The sequence below is a fragment of the Cryptomeria japonica genome, chromosome 3 (assembly GCF_030272615.1).
Source record: "Cryptomeria japonica chromosome 3, Sugi_1.0, whole genome shotgun sequence".
Lineage (NCBI taxonomy): Eukaryota > Viridiplantae > Streptophyta > Pinopsida > Cupressales > Cupressaceae > Cryptomeria > Cryptomeria japonica.
The window spans coordinates 658,163,806-658,182,357 of NC_081407.1; the positions used below are offsets into that span (position 1 = coordinate 658,163,806).

At 38.1% G+C, this 18,552-nt stretch overlaps 2 protein-coding genes across 2 annotated transcripts in view; both read right to left on the reverse strand.

Annotated features, from left to right (window-relative positions):
• The window catches only part of LOC131033779 (membrane-associated progesterone-binding protein 4), a 71,731-nt gene extending 69,529 nt beyond the window's left edge, over nt 1-2,202 (reverse strand). The window contains exons 1-3 of the mRNA XM_057965069.2: nt 1,791-2,202; nt 789-865; nt 424-495 (exon numbers count right to left, since the gene is read on the reverse strand). Coding sequence (XP_057821052.2) covers nt 424-495; nt 789-865; nt 1,791-2,003 — 362 coding nt within the window. The 5' untranslated portion in view covers nt 2,004-2,202. The remainder of the gene's footprint in view (nt 1-423; nt 496-788; nt 866-1,790) is intronic.
• An 8,397-nt stretch (nt 2,203-10,599) lies between these two features.
• Nucleotides 10,600-18,552, reverse strand: part of LOC131874308 (uncharacterized) — a 75,614-nt gene continuing 67,661 nt past the window's right edge. The window contains exon 4 of the mRNA XM_059217615.1: nt 10,600-10,740. Coding sequence (XP_059073598.1) covers nt 10,600-10,740 — 141 coding nt within the window. The remainder of the gene's footprint in view (nt 10,741-18,552) is intronic.

Sequence of the window (18,552 nt, forward strand, 5' to 3'; positions counted from 1 at the left end):
TAGAGCTACGAGAATATTCCCCTTCGTGATGACAGTAAGTTCCAAACTTTGCAACAACAAATTGTTGAGGGGGTAAACAAGAACTATACCAAGCTCAATGTCTGAAGTGGTTGGTTGGCACCCATGTTTCCCAAGAAAATATCCACATAAGATATCCAGGCCTATGCAGTGTTATTTGACAAAAAGTTATAGTTCCATTGAGTTGGAACCGTGAATGGCATTTTAAATATAACAGACAAAACTGCCAACAATTTTCTTTTAATGAATAAACAAAAGTTATACTAACCTCTACAGTGTGCATTCTAATTACGAGATCAAAAGGAATTGCATGGGCTACATCCTATCTGAATCTAGCATCCAACAGAGGAACATAATCAAATTGAATCATATCGAATTTAATTGACATTGGCTATATTAGTTTACCTCCCAGCAAAGTGATTGTAACTGCCCCCTACTCCATAATGACTTCTTCCTTTAGTTACATCAAAGACACTCCTGAATTTGCAACATGAATAACTAAATGTCAAGCGGCCAATAACGCAAAACTCAGAAAGCCACTTTCACATTGGCATTAGTTACTCCTTAAAAAACTTAATACAAAATGCATAACACAAGGAACAGATATTCAATGCCAACAGCACTCCTGCAATAAAACAGGAAAAATGCTACGCTGACAAATCTATTAATATAGGTCCTGGATCAAACACAAATATTGCTAAAATAATAAATATATGATAGAAAATTATAAATTAAATAATAGCAGAAAATAGAATTGTCATAAGCAATACCCTAAAATGCCCAACAGAATTGGTAAATCTTCTTCCGTGCCATTATATTTGGCCAGCTCTTCTTTAGTCCATAACCTCTGTACACAAGACGAGCACAAATGTCTATATACAGAAATAGAATAGAACTAAAATATAGAAAAGCAAATGCTTGAATGAAGAAAATAGATATGGAATGATTAAAAATCTTTATAATACTTAACGGATTTCTAGGTTTCAGGTCACTATATGACATCAAAAGGGAGATAAAATATTCGTTAACACAAAAGGTGGCATATAAGTTTTGTTACAGAAAATTCTAAAGAGACGTCATGAGCAAACCTTAAAATAGTAAATATTTACACTGATGAGTTCAAAAGCAGATAACTTTTGTAGCAATAAATCCTGAAAATTTCATTGCCTGATCAAGAAAAATAAAAAGGGAAAGCTTCAATGCTTCATAACAAAAAACGAATGGCTGTGAAATTTTCCAAAATTAAACGCTTTATGGTACAAAACAGCATCAACCCCTAAAATAATGCAAATTCTAAGCAGAAAAATTGACTAGATGGCTGACAGAGGAACCTAAACCTGGAGAGCTAAAATTGCATCATTAAGAGCTTACTTTTCACATCACGGATACGTAAAATAGCAGCAAACGGTAAATTTACACAAAACGTACGCAGAAAAAAACAAATAGCATCCAAACCAACAAAATGGAACTGCTGGGAAAGAGTAAATGTAGAAATTAAATGTTTCATTATAAACACAAACTGCTTTAAGATCCACAATATTAAATCCACTAGGGCATAAAATAATATCAGACAACAGAAGAATTAAAATCTCAAAGCATTAAATTTGAAAAGCACCAGACGTGAGAAAATGAATAGCAGCTCCAGAAAAATAAGCAGAAGAGACCGAATTTATGTCATATAAAGAAATGAATTCCATTAAATACGATTTTTAATGTTTCTTTAAAATAAAAATTAAGAATTGAAAATTACTCGTATTAAATTTACCACATACAGGCGGCATTGGGGGACTGTTGCCGAAGTACATGATAATTGTAACGAGCGCAAGTGTCACAACCAGCCCAATAGAGGAGGGGGATGTTATAATTTGTAGGGATGTTATTTGCTGTGCTTTTCTGATTTTTTCTTGCGATGAGAGTGTCTTATCGTTTTCGTTCTTGCGCACCGCCGGTCGAGATCGAATAACAGGAGGACTGTTCTCGGCCATGTTAATCTGTCTGTTTTCTGCTCAAGCTTAAGAGACGAATTCACTATCGGAGACAATGATTTACCTCACGGCTCTGTTTTCTGAGCTTGCAGCTGCGCGAACTCGTGACCTACTCAATAGGAACTTCGTTGGGGTAGCGAACTCTATATGTTGCCACGTCGCCTTATTTTAACCCCGTGTACATATCGAGGAGCAAATATTTAGATTTGGACTTCTTCAACTGTGTTTTAAGAAAAAAATAAAAAGAATAGGCATTTTAAGTAAATTTATTTATATAAACAAGAGACTCATTGTAATGCTCCGCCACCAACCCAAAGGAAAAATAACACATCTAAGCAATCCAGCGTGAAATAATTTTTTTTTAATGTATAATTCACATTAAATGTATTAATTACTACATTGCACAATAATAACATAAGTGGAAGACTAACACAAGAATTTTTAAAGGGTTACCAACGAAAAATTAAACGAAACGTTAAATTTCATAAATACGATTAATCTAATTATCCATCATTTACTCATTGAATATAATAAATTATATACAATAACAGATTACACCATTTAAAGATTGAAAGGGTAACAATATAATTTTCGCTTCAATTAAGCATTTACACAAATCATAAAGATAGTTGATAAATAACATCCAAAACTTAGGATTACATTGATCATAAAATACATGGCTTCCAATAATAAATATAAAGTTGACATCTTTACCAAATACAAGGTTACATAAATTCATTGATACAATTGACCACATAGGTCTCCAAAGAACAATAATTTTCAACATGAGATAGAGCATGAGTCACGAACCACAGGAACACCTGCGAAATCAATCCTCGCATGAAGGTACGAACAAGACCATTCGATGGGAACTGCACTACCACTCGATCATGTGATCCCAAAATGGAATCACCCCGCTGTGCTAGAAGATAGCAGAGGACCCTCAAGCAAGCATAAGCAAGACATGAACGACAGTACAATATGACTCCATAATACTCCAGGTGACTCGACATCACAATACATTAGTGACCCTAAAGAGAGAGTGTCATCGCATAGCTTAAGATGGTTACTCTAGGTAGGCCTCCATAGGTCCTGGCCCCCATTCTGGGTTTTCCTGGTAACCTTTCCCGAACCCTCGATTCCATCTAAGTCTCATGCGGACCCTACCAACCCTTTGTGAAGACAAAGTGGTCGGTTTGTCATTCTAGGTCTTTCCACTACATCTTGAGCCTATACGAGCATTCAACCATGCGCGGAGTACAATATCTTAATTAATATTAAAAACTACTCACTCCCTAATCAATTATTAGGTTATCACTTATTATCTGACTTTCAAGGGGTTATCCTGCCAACCACTTCGGGTGCGGCCCCCACTCGAAAGCCACTCTCTCATAGGACACTAAATGAACATGGTCACTCTATGAGGACCCTATGGCGAAACAAATAGCCATAACACCACTTTCCAAATACAGGTGGCCAAAAACAAAGAAATACTAACTCTTGGTTAACCATAAGGAATAAGCACTACATGGTTAAGACAACGAGGTCATAATACATCACTTGGTCAAGAGATACAAAATACACCACAACAGGAGACTGAACATAGACAAGAAATAACCACCAAATAAACCCTTTGCAAGAAAAGCTAATTTAACTAAGTCTGAGCACAGTTAATCTTTGAAAATAATACCATCATATACACTTGCAATTTCATCAATTGAAAATTAAATAAAACATCCTATATTTAATACTTCATTCTAAAACGTCATTCAATTCTATTTATTTCCAATACAATATTCCAAACAAGATAATAAAATCCATATTAAATATTTAACAATTCAAACATGAATTATATTAAGATATTTTATCCATTTCCAAATTACAACTAAATTTATCAATTAGATCTCATAACTAAAGTCTTGATTTGACAAGAAAAAAAAAATTATATATATAAATATATATCTTTAATAAAATAATATTTAAAACTAAAACGAAAATTTCATCATACTAAATTAAATGGCTAACACTATTTTCTTTTCACGAGCCGCGAAGGGAAAGAATAAAAGTATGGTGGTGGCCTAAGCCTACCGACAGGTAGTGCAGCTACGGAAAGGTAGCAAACACTACCAACCAGTAGGATTGCTATCGACCAGTAGCAGTCACTACCGTCCCACATGGTAGGATTAGCCCGCCACGTGGGCTTAGTTTAAGTTATTTACTTTTTTTAATTAAAAACTCAAACATTAATGTTGCACAAAATCACTGGGAACCAGAAAACAGTGAGCAGCAAAGTTTGAAAAGAATTCTTTTCAATAAGAAATTATGTCAAACTAGAAAAAATATAAAAGACCCAATTACAAAGATCTTGGGCAACAAGAATTTTAAAGAATCAGAGAGGATATGGTTCACTTATTGATTTCTTCACACACAGGAAGAATTTTGCATCCAATCAAAGAGGGCAAAATTGACAAAATTTTGCCAACATAACCCCCGAATTTGGACAAATAGAAACTTGCAAACACTCAGAAAATAAATTTCATTCCATACAACACTTAATAGAGGAAATAATCGAAACCCAAATATATGCATGAACTTGAAAACACACAGCCAAAAGAAAAATGGAAAAACTCTTCAACAAAACAAATTGAAATGAAATTTAATTGAATCCCATAACAAACTACTCTATTATCCAAAACAAGCTTCCCACAAGAGTTTCCAACAAGATTTCACAAATTTAAATCATACACACAAAAAGAAAGATCAACATTCAAATTTTTTTATTGAAACATAAGAAGAAACTACCCAACCTACAAAGCAATCCAGGGAGCAAACTTGTGGAAGAGCTTCAACCTTGCAAACAATTTCCAAATTCAGGTTCCTCCTTCCAAATGGATTTCCAAATTTTGCATTCTAAAAATAATCCCCTCTCTTCCTGTGAACTCCCGGGCAATATGGCCAAAAATATTTCAACCTAAACTTTTAGGTTGAAAAGCTTTTCCAACCAATCAGAATAAAACTATTTTAAAAAAGTAAAAGAAATATGATTTTATTTTTCATGACATAATCCCTTTTTGAACAAAAGAAAATCTACAAGTTAAATAATAACAAAAAAAAGTAAAAGGGAATGCCTTTATTTATTTTTCATTTTCTTTTTCCCATAAGACTATAACTCAACATAAGCATTTAAAATTTAAATAGCAAAGCATTTACTTATTTCTTTTTCCAATATTTTGATACAACTATAACACAATATATTAAGCAAATTTAACCATTTAAATCTAGCAACTAATTTATTTAATTAAATCGATAAACTCGAGAGCATAATAATTAACTAATTACGCCAACACAATAACATCATTCACTCAATTAAATACTATACAAATAATCGGAAGCACGTAAAATGAGGAATGATCAAACGACAACTCACGAAACGACAATACTAAAGCACAATGACTCGCATACCAGTCAAACAGGAAAGATGACCAACTGACAACACTCACATGAATGTAACTGTAGGTCGAGTTAGGGTCCAACAACTATCTCCTCCACTCTCATCGGACAAATAAGGCACGCTCAAACCTGTGAAACCAGGTGGAGTCGATACCCCATACCTACCCGGTACTTGTACATGCAATGTCCTACATCAACGAACCACACGTGCATATGGACAAATATATAAACAAACATGACACACACACCGATGAAGGAGAATCATGGCGTTCCCTGTCTCACCGGAGTGAGTGAAGGAAAATCATCCCCTCGCATCCCATACACTTGCAAACACGAAACATATAAATAACACATTGCACATATAAAGTAAATGTGTCAGTCCATGTTAGTAATCCATAAAAATTTACTTTTAATCATAAGTACTGAAACACTACAGAAAGCATACACCACATATCAATTTAAAGCATGAAATAACATCGCATAAAGTATAGCAGTAATGTATCCACTGAACAGTCAACTGAAGTCAAACATAAGTCCAAAAAGAGTCTGATTGAGAAGGGGTACTACATTTTCCCCCCCAAAACTAGGCTTACTCCTGGAAGCCTAAAACAGATGAGAATAAAACTCTCTCAGCTTCATTGCATCCTCTCATATCATCGAGGTCTCATCATTTGGGTCCCATAGGACCCTTACCTGGTCAATGCTACAACCCCTGAGGGTCAAATCCCAATGCTGAAGAATGCACATGGGCTCCATAGAAAGTTGTCTGTCCTCGACCTACAAAGTGTTCCAATCAAGAACATGAATCACATTAGGACGATAAGGTCAAAGAATAGAAACATGAAAGACATCGTGGATGCAAGATAGACTCGGTGGCAAGGCAAGATAGTAGGAAACAAGTCCTATCCTCTCAAGGACCTCAAAAGGGCCAACAAAACAAGGCACCAACTTAAAACCCTTTCTATAACGGATCAGACTCTTATGCGGACGCACTCTCAAGAACACACGGTCGCCAATTGAAAAATGACAATATACTCTATGAGCATCAACATACTTCTTCTGCCTATCCTGAGCAACAACCAAATGCCCACGAATCTGTTCAACTTGTTGCTCCATCTCTCGAAGCATATCCAATCCTAAACGCACCCTATCCTCTAATTGATCCCAACTCAAAGGAGTACGACAAGGACAACCATACAATGCCTAGAAGGGAGACATGCCTATAAAGCTGTGATATCCATTGTTATAAGCAAATTCCACAAGGCAAAGATATTCCTCCCAGCGCGACTGTTGGTCCATAACATACATGTGAAGCATGTCCTCCAAGACCTGATTCACACACTCAATTTGACCATCGGTCTCTGGGTGATAAGCTGAACTGAAGTTCAACTGGGTCCCCAAAGCATGCTGAAGTGAGGTCCACAATACTGAAGTAAAAACGGGATCTCTATCAGAAATTATCCGCCTTGGAACCCCATGCAACCTCACCACATCTTCCAAGAAGACTCATGCCACCACTACTGTTGTATAAGAAGATCGAATAGGAACAAAATGAGCAACTTTGGTCAATATATCAACAATGACCGTGATGGCATCATGATGATGCAAAGAAATAGGCAACCCCACTATGAAATCCATGGAAATGATATCCCATTTCCAATCCGGTACCAAATTAGGTTGTAAAAGCCCTGCAGGGTGCTTATGCTCTGCCTTCACCCGCTAACATTCTAAACACTTCAACATAAAATCAATAATGTCATGTTTCATACCAACTCAATGATATATCTATCTAAGATCTGCATGCATCTTCTTGACACCAGGGTGTGTCGAATAAGGTGCACGATGGGCCTCAGTCATGATCAAAATGCGAAGACCCTTCAAAGGAGGTACATAGATCCGTCCAAGATGTCGAAGAAGATCATATGCCTCAAGATTATATCCAAAATGCCTACCCTCTAATGGCCTTCCAGACTCCGTCACAACTCTAACATCCTGATACCAGATGTCCTGAGGGAGAACTCCAAGAATTCTCTCCCTCAAGTCCACTCCAAGAGACAATGCTGCAACCTCATGTCGCCTACGACTCAAAGCATCTGCCACCACATTCTCTTTCCCATGAATATATTGAACCTCAAAATCATACTCACAAAGGAATTCCATCCATCTTTGTTGTCGAGCATTCAAGTTCGGCTGCATGAAAATATACTGCAAACTACGGTGATCACTATGCAGCTCAAACCGACACCCCAACAGAAAATGTCACCATCTAACCAATGCATGCACTACAACTGCCAACTCCAAGTCATGAACTGGATAGTTCAGCTCGTGGTCCTAGAGTTTGCAAAACTCATAGCCAACCACACGTCCATCCTGCATAAGCACTGCACCTATATCTTCTAAAGAGGCATCTGTGCATACCATAAAATCTCTGGATGGATCGGGAGCTTCCAAAATCGGAGCACTAATAAGGAGTTCCTTCAAGGTACAAAAATTTGACTCACACTTCTCTGACCAAACAAACTTCCTCTCTTTCCTCTGAAGAGAAGTGATCAGATGACCTATCCGAGAAAAACTCTTAACAAAGCGACGATAATATCCGGCCAAACCCATAAAAATTTGAACCTCTTAAACATTGGTCAGCGTTGGCCAATCTACAATGGCTTGGATCTTAGAAGGATCCACGGACACACCTTCTCCCGAAACTATATGACCAAGATAGTTCACCTTTGACTGGAAGAAATCACATTTCACCAAGTTGGCAAAAAGCTGACTCTCCCTCAAGCACTGCAATACCAGTCATAAGTGGCCCTCATGCTCTTCCATAGATCTAGAATAAATCAATATGTCATCTAAGAACACAAGGACAAAATGATCAAGGCAGGTGCGGAAAACCCCATTCGTGAGGCTCATGAAAACTGAAGGTGCATTCGTCAACCCAAATGGCACCACTGTGAACTCATAGTGACCATAACGAGTACGAAACGTCATTCTATGAATGTCTGCACCATGAATGTGCAACTAATGATACTTAGACTTCATATCAATCTTGGAGAACACCTTGGATCCCTTTACCTGATAAAAAGGATCATCTATCTGAGGCAATGGATATCGATTCCTGATGGTTACCTTATTCAACTGTCGGTAATCAATGCATAATCGAAGAGAACCATCCTTCTTCTTAACGAAGATAACAAGCTCACCCAAGGAGAAACACTACGACTAATGAACCCCTTGGACAACAATTCCTCCATCTCTAACTTCAACTCACTCAACTCCTGAGTAGTCATCTGATATGGAGCTCTCAAAATAGGTTCTGCACCAGGAACCAAGTCAATGCGAAAGTCTATGTCTCGCTTCGGAGGCATACCGGGAATATCCAAAGGAAACACATCCGCATACTCTTGAAGAATAGGGTGACCATCAAGAGCGATTTTTCGACTCTCTTCATCATCTACATCCTCAAGAGAAATTGCAAAAAGCTGACACCCTTGACACATACACCGCTTAAGTTGCATAGTGGAAATCATACGTAAGGATATTGATCTCTGAACTCCAACGATCCCCACTTTTCTGCCATGGTCATCTAAACACTCTACTATCTTCTGATGATAGTCTATACGAGCATTGTGAGATGATAGCCAATCCATCCCCAACACAACTCCATAAGACCCCAAAGAAATGACTAGAAAGTCAACTGAAATAGCAAAGGGTCCTAGGTCCAACTCACAACTGGGAATGAAGGCATCTATGGACACACACACACCGGTAGCCAACTCTACCTGCCACCAATCCGCCTACTTAGCAGACACGAGCTCGCACTACTCCATAATGGATGAAGAAATGAAAGAATCTGAAGCACTAGAGTCAAAAAGTATAGAGATAGGAATACCACACAACACACCTACAGCCTCAATCACTATGCCCTGGTGCTCATCCTAGTGGTCATCAACCGTTGCAAATACTCTATGGGATCTACCTACATCCCCCATTGTCGGCTTTGATGTTGTTGGCCTCTGACTACCCGTTTGGTGAGAACGTTGAGGTCACTGAGCGGCTATGTGAACAAACTAACCACGGGAGAAACAAGCTCCCCTACCAAGTCCTCTACCTACAGATGACCCACTGGACTGCTGGAAGCTTCCCCTACTAGGGGCCTGAGATGCACCCTGAGAGGACTACCCTAGGAAACTCTGCCTACTCCTATATTAGTTTTACTCTTCTTATGCTAAGAGTTGCCACCCTGCTGGCCCTGAAACTGTTTCAGCCTCGACAACTATTATTGTTGTCCACCCATAGCGGGTGCCTGAGAACCCCTAAAAGGTGTAGCAGTCTGGGACTGATTCCCTCTAACTCTGGACCCACTTAAAGGCACACTCTCGATCTACACTCCAGACCAACCGCCATGCACATGACCAAGATTCTACTCCACCACCCTTGCTTTCACCATGGCTACCTCTACTGAAGCAGGCTCAAACACTCTCACTCCTCCATTGATGCGGTCGTTGAGACCCCACAAGAAGTGTTGAACTAGCATTGCCTCATCGTTACCAATACCGACATATTGTTTGATCTCATAAAACCAATGCTCAAACTGATCTACAGACATACCAAACTGGTGCAAAGCATATAACTCATCTACCCGAGACTGTCTCCATTGGGGTGAGAGAAATCATGCCCTTAATCTCTCCAAAAAAATCTCTCATGATACCGTGTAAATGCTCACACTGATCCTCTCCTCCTCTAACCACCACTAGATAGATGCAAAACTCCCGAGATGCATGATGGTGCATCTTGCCTTGGTGTTGCTACCATACGGATACATGACGAAACACCGATCTAAACTAATCAGCCAGGTCTCTGCCTCAAGACCGATACCTTTACTATCAAAGTAAGGAGGATGGGACCTCATCAAGTCCCTCATGTGCCCCATGGTTGCTAAGTCTTGGTCTGCTGGGACCTCTCTCCTTCTGGGATACCTCTCTCTCTCCTCCAGAATCTGTTGATGCGACTCCCCTACCTGAGCATGGATGGGCTGATCGGGCTTAGGTCTGGAGCCTAGTCTAGCTAACACCTCCTGAAATATCTTCCTCAACTCTTCCCTTTCGGGAACTTGCTCTGTTGAATGGTGTTCATCCTGATGAACAGACTAATCCTGATCCACACTCGCATTAGTGGGTGGTGGCGAAGGACTATGGCGGCCTGAACCATGACCACATCCCCCACCTCTGCCTCTATTGTAACCACCAACACGAGCAGCTCCCTTGGCTTTCCTAGCCATGACCCAATACTGCACAAGAGAATAAGGTTCAGATCTATGACAAGTATAATAACAAGGGAAAACACAAACACTAAGACCTACACAAAAGGTCAAGTTGAATGGGCTCAATATAAACCAGAATACCCAGTGTTGAAAACTGGCTCTGATACCAAATGTAATGCCCCGCCAGGAACCCCAAAGGAAAAACCACACGTATAGGCAACTAAGGGTGAAATAAATTTTTTTTAAAAGTATAATTCACATTAAGTGCATTAATTACTACATTGCACAATAATAACACAAGAATTCCTAAAGGGTTACCAATGAAGAATTAAATGAAAGGTTAAATTCCATAATTACAATTAATCCAATTATCCATCATTTACTCATTGAACATATAAACCATATACAATAACATATTACACCATTTAAAGATTGAAAGGGTAACAATATAATTTTCTCTTCAATTAAGCATTTACACAAATCATAAAGATAGCTGATAAATAACATCCAAAACTTAGGATTACATTGATCATAAAATACATGGCTTCCAATAATATATATGAAGTTTACATCTTTACCAAATACAAGGTTACATAAATTCATTGATGCAATTGACCACATAGGTCTGCAAAGAACAATAATTTCCAACATGAGATAGAGCATGAGTCACGAACCACAGAAACACTTGTGAAGCCAATCCTTGCATGAAGGTACGAACAAGAGCATCTGATGGGAAGTGGCACTACCACCCGACCATGTGATCCCAAAATGGAATCACCCCACCTTGCTAGGAGATAGAAGAGGACCCTCAAGCAAGCATAAGCAAGACATGAATGATAGTACAATATGACTCCATAATACTCCAGGTGACTCGACATCACAATACACTAGTGACCCTAAAGAGAGAGCGTCATCGCATAGCTTAAGATGGTTACCCTAGGTAGGCCTCCATAGGTCTTGGCCCCCATCCTGGGTTATCCTAGTAACCTTTCCCAAACCCCCGGTTCCATCTAAGTCTCATGCGGACCCTACCAACCCTTCGTGAAGACAAGGTGGTCAATTTGCCATTCTAGGCCTTCCCACTACATCTTGAGCCTATACGAGCACTCAACCATGTACGGGGTATAATATCTTAATTAATATAAAAACTAACCACCCCCTAATCAATTATTAGGTTATCACTTATTATCTAACTTTCAAGGGGTTATCTTACCAACCACTTCGGGTGCGGCCCCCACTCGAAAGCCACTCTCTCATAAGACACTAAATGAACATGGTCTCTCTACGAGGACCCTATGGCGAACAGACAACCATAACACCACTTTCCAAATACAGGAGGCCGAAAACAAAGACATACTAACTCTTGGTTAACCATAAGGAATAAGCACTACATGGTTAAGGCAACGAGGTCATAATACATCACTTGGTCAAGAGATACAAAATACGCCACAACAGGACGATTGAACATAGACAAGAAATAACCACCAAATAAACCCTTTGCAAGAAAAGCTAATTTAACTAAGTTTGAGCACAGTCAATCTTTGAAAATAACATCATATACACTTGTAGTTTCATCAATTGAAAATTAAATAAAACACCCTATATTTAATACTTCATTCTAAAACGTCACTCAATTCTATTTATTTCCAATACAATATTCCAAACAAGATAATAAAATCCATATTAAATATTTAACAATTAAAATATGAATTATATTAAGATATTTTATCGATTTCCAAATTACAACTAAATTTATCAATTAGATCTCATAACTAAAGTCTTGATTTGACAAGAAAATAAAATTTATAGATATAAATATATATCTTTAATAAAATAATATTTACAACTAAAATGAAAATTTTATCATACTATATTAAATGGCTAACACTATTTTCTTTTCATGAGTCGTGAACGGAAAGAATAAAAGTATGGCAGTGGCCTAAGCCTACCCGTGGGTAGTGCTGCTACGAAAAGGTAGAAAACACTACCAACCGGTAGTGTTGCTACCGACCGGTAGCAGTCATTATTGTCCCACGTGGTGGGATTAGCCCGCCACGTGGGCTTAGTTTAAGTTATTTACTTTTTTTAATTAAAAACTCAAACATTAATGTTGTACAAAATCACTTGGAACCAGAAAACAGTGAGCAACAAAGTTTGAAAAGAATTTTTTTCAATAAGAAATTATGTCAAACTAGAAAAATATAAAAGACCCAATTACAAAGATCTTGGGAAACACACCAAGAATTTTAAGGAATCAGAGAGGATTTGGTTCACTTGTTGATTTCTTCATACACAGGAAGAATTTTGCATCCAATCAAAGAGGGCAAAATTGACAAAATTTTGCCAGCATAACCCCCAAATTCGGACAAATAGAAATTTGCAAACACTCAGAAAATAAATTTCATTCCATACAACACTTAATGGAGGAAATAATCAAAACCCAAATATATGCATAAACTTAAAAATACATAACCAAAAGAAGAATGGAAAAACTCTTCAACAAAACAAATTGAAATGAAATTTAATTGAATCCCATAACAAAATACTCCATTATCCAAAACAAGCTTCCCACAAGAGTTTCCAACAAGATTTCACAAATTTAAATCATACACACAGGAAGAAAGATCAACATTCAAATTTTTTTATTGAAACTTAAGAAGAAACTACCCAACCTACAAAGCAATCCAAGAAGCAAATTTGTGGAAGAGCTTCAACCTTGCAAACAATTTCCAAATCCATGTTCCTACTTCCAAATGGATTTCCAAATTTTGCTTTCAAAAAATAATCCCCTCTGTTCTTGTGACTCCCAGGCAATATAGCCAAAAATATTTCAACCTAAACTTTTAGGTTGAAAAGCTTTTCTAACCAATCAAAATAAAACTATTTAAAAAAAGTAAAAGAAATCTGATTTTATTTTTCATGACATAATCCCTTTTTGAACAAAATAAAATCTTAAAGTTAAATAATAACAAAAAAAAGTAAAAGGGAATGCCTTTATTTATTTTTCTTTTTCTTTTTGCCATGAGACTATAACTCAACATAAGCATTTAAAATTTAAATAGCAAAGCATTTACTTATTTCTTTTCCCAATATTTTAATACAACTATAACACAATATATTAAGCAAATTTAACCATTTAAATCTAGCAACTCGTTTATTTAATTAAATTGATAAACTCAAGAGTATAATAATTAACTAATTATGCCAACACAATAACATCATTCACTCAATTAAATAACTATTCAAATAATCGGAAGCACGCTAAACGAGGAATGATCAAACGACGACTCATGAAACGACAATACTAAAGCACTATGACTCACATATCGGTCAAACGAAAAAGACAACTGACTGACAACACTCACATGAGTGTAACTGCAGGTCAAGTCAGGGTCCAACAACTATCTCCTCCACTCCCATCAGACAAATAAGGCACGTTCAGACTTATGAAACCAGGTGGAGTCGATACCACATACCTACTCGATACTTGTACCTGCAATGTTCTGCATCAACGAACCACACGTGTATATGGACAAATATATAAACAGACATGACACGCACATTGATGAAAGAGAATCGTGACGTTCCCTGTCTCACCGGAGTGAGTGAAGGAAAAAATTCCCCTCACATCCCATACACTTGCAAACACAAAACATATAAATAACACATCACACATATAAATTAAATGTGTCAGTCCATGTCAGTAATCTATAAAAAAAATACTTTTAACCATAAGTACTGAAATACTGCATGAAAGCATACACCACATATCAAGTTAAAGCATGAAATAACATTGCATAAAGTCTGAATAAAGTATAGCAGTAATGTATCCACTGAACAGTCAAACATAAGTCCAAAAAGAGTTTGATCGAGAAGGGTTACTACACTCATTTGAGTTTGGTTCTTTTCAATGGTGTAGTTGATATTATATGTTTTTATTACAGTTCGGTATTTGGGACTGATAGCCGCCTTTCAACGAGATTTGCTCCCTTAGCTACCAGGTCAGTTCGAATTAGAATTGGCCCTTACCCGCTTTCCGTGCAGGTAATCGTAAACCTGGAGGATCTGAATCTGCTTCTGGTGCTTCACCCTCGCCTGGAATTGGGTATGCATTTGAGAGAATCTAATATATTGCCTTCACTATTGGTGGTTCCGAGTAAACGGGCTCCGGATCCATGAAAGAAAATGAATCCCGGACTGGAACTGGACGAAGGGAAGTTGGGACTATAAACTCTACTATATGTATCTTTGCCCTGACCTAATTGTGCTTGGTGATTAGCAATGCATTTCGTGTGGTTCCGCGAGCTGCTGTCAGGCTGTGTTTTGCCATAGTTTGGATAGGCATGTCGGTATTGGGTTTTGTTGCTGCCTCTCCGTATTTGGTGCTTCTTGCACGAACAAGGCGGTCAATTCCTTATTAGACCAGCAACCCTCCATAGCGTTCCATTTCCACCAATCTCTTCCATTTCCAACCAACCACTCTCGATCATTTCCTTTCTATTACTAAGGCACACTTTAAGCCATCATGTACATCCTCGGATCAAACCCTGACCAAGCCTTTTTGCGCACCTTCTTTGTCAGATCATACTGGGTCAACACCCGTAGACAGAGTAGGATAAATCCCATAATGACTATTGCAAAGGCTTTTGTCTAAATGGAATAGTACAAGAATGGAGCAGATCCCGGAGTTGTATTTGATTCTTATGATATCTTTTTAGTGTACTTTTTGTAGTATTTTAATATACAAAATCTTAATGTAATATTGACATATATGGTACATGCACAATACCAAGTTGGTCAATGATCATGAACATTCAAGTTACAAAAATATTTCATAGAGACAATAATGAAATAGAAACAAATAAAGGTTTAGTAGAGTTGTAAATTGTACATCTTCAATTTAGATTGCCAAATGCAACAAATATTAAGACGCTTGGTGAAGATAATAGATCAAATTTTAGAACAAAAAAAGGTCAATTTTTAGAATAAAGTTGAAGACGAAAAACATAGTGAAGAAATAAGATGCTTTTAATAGTCTATGAACAGAACCATGGAACTTGAAAATTTATACAAAGAGTTTTGTAAATCTATGTGATTTGAAGCTACGTAACTAAAGTTTTAGTTTGAAAATCGACATCACAAAGTCCTCCATTAATGCCTTCTTTTATAGACTCCATATCTCATGTTCAAATGTTCCACAACAAGATCCTCTCAATACTTGACACATTCATTCAAACAACAATATCCTCTCAAAACCTCGAAGCAAAATCCTGCAATATTTATACAAAATTTTCCTCTACAACTTTCCTGCTCTGCTGAATTTTGAATTTCTTTATGGCTGTCATTTTTGCAAGGGAGGGCCCATCCTCCTTGAAACTTGACCCCCCTGGTAACATGTAGTTGTATCCGGATCTATCACTCATACTGCGCTCCTAGAGTGTTGGGTGGGCTCCCTTGGTTGGTGTCGTTGACACTTTTAATGGGGTGTTGCACGAGGCCCCCTCCCATGCGAAGTTTCCACATGAGACCTCCAGCTTGGTTTCTCCTAACAATGTTCCCAAGACTGATACTGTGGGGCCTTTGCCTAGGGAATCTCAAGCAAGTACCTGGAAAGGTGCCCTTGTTGGAAATACTAAGTCGGGGTCATTGGCATTGCTACCAAAGGTAACTGTTTGTGAGGATGGTCCCGAGATTTGTCTCCCTGACAGTATTATGGATAATATTGCCTCCTCCCTACACCTCTTCTTGATGGGGATATTTTTAGCCTTTAGACCCACAATAGATATGGTCAGAAGATGGGCTGGTTCCAGATGGAAACTAAAAGGTAGTGTCTCTATATCTTCTATGTCGGGAGGGCTCTTCTTATTCGGATTCACTATAGAAGAAGACTTCATTTACATTATGTCGGGTTCATGGTCTTATGAAAAACACTGCTTAACTCTCTCTAAGTGGAAGTCAGGGTTTGACCCTAGTGCAGACCTCCTCAAACTGGCGTCGGTATGGATCAGACTCCCTGGCCTCCCTTTGGAGTTCTGGGATGACACCATTTTTAGATGGATTGGTAACTCTTTTGGTCAATTCATTGTTGCTGACAATGTGACGATGTAGAAGACTAGACTAGTTTATGCTCGCCTATGTGTGAATGTGGTTGTTAACAACCCCCTCCCTAACTTCATAGCTCTTAGATCCAAATGGGGTAAATGGGCTCAATCTATTGCCTACGAGAATGCCTCCCTTTTTTTTCAAATGTGTAGAAAACATGGTCATGTTATAGCCAACTACCTGGTCCATCCACCTCCGGAGGAAAAACTGAAGGAGAAGTTGTCGTCCCCGAGTATTGTCAATATGAAGGCAACTCAAAATGTTCTCCCCCCCAGTCCCCCGATTACTAACAATATTGTGGCTCAGACCAAAGACTTGGAGGAAAGAAGGGCCCTCATGATACTACTGAGGAGGGCTACCCCTTCTTGGAAGGCATTCTTAATATGATGAAAACCCTTGACCCCAAGACGACACCTCCCCCCTCGGGGAAATGTTCGGGCGTAGACTTAGAAGAGGGAGAAATATCCCAGAAGAAGGTTGAACAAGGGGTATGTGCACAAAGCTGGTGGTCAGAAAAATGGACACCACCCAAAAAAAAATTGGAAAAACAAGCAGCGCATACGCGGTTATAAAATTTGAAATCACCACATACACGCTCAAGTTTGTTGTTCCCGAGCCTAGAAAAGGTAGTGCGTACACGTTGCTTTTAGGAAAAGGAGCATGTACGTGTTGCTTTTAGGAAAAGGAGCGCATACGCGCCACCTTTAGGAAAATGAGCACGTACGAGCTACTTATAGGAAAATGAGCACGTACACACTAATAAGCCCTAAAGGACTGTGTACGCGATACCTGTCAAAAAAAAGTTTTTTAAAAAAAATTTGGGTCTTATTTTCCCATGACAACCATGTTTTTTCATCATTTTCTCTGCCCAACCACGAATGGGCTGCCATATTTCTCCTCTGAACTACGAACGAGATGCCATATTTCTCCTCCAGACACTATGGATCAAGGTTCGTTTTTGTTAATTTTTGTCTTTCTTTCCCGTTTGTTCAATTTGTTTTACATTTTGAATTTAATTTCATTAATTTTGATTAGGTTTTTTCATTTTTTGTTTCAAAAACCAGATTCTTCTAATCCACAACAAGAACAACAAAATGCACCTTCTGAAAACCCACAAGATACACCCCCAATTCCTCTTTTTGATCGCACACCCAAAACACAGGAGCAATTAATTAATCAGTTAGGGCAAAATACGTCTAAAATCAATAGATTGATAAATTGAAAACATCCAAACTTGATCATCATAAATCCCTCGCCACTAGCCTAGAAACATTAGCTAGTAATGCCATAGTTGTTTCCACACAAATTACCAAATGGGGAAACTTTAGGGATAGGTGTCGTCAATACTATGTTGATGGGTTATCATACAAGGGAGTCAAAAACAAAAATATTAGTAAACAAAAAATATGTGTCCTTTTTGTTGATCCTAAAATTGGTTAGTCGTTACCTCTTAATGCAAAGAGCTTTCGTATACATTGGTGTACCAATGTGCAGATGAAGAATCTTTTTTAGCAGAGGTGGTGGATGATCTTTGATGATCCACCTTGTAATAATTATGAGGTGCCATTGTATTTTTTTAGAAAACTATACTGTGAGTTTGTGCTCAATGTGTGACCAAGCTATTTTGACATGAGAGAGTTCCATGGTAAAGGTGGTGGCTTTGCCCAAAATAGACCTGGAGCTCGTAGGCGATTAGCCCTGGAGAGTCGTCACCCCTTAGCACCCAAACCCAAGGTG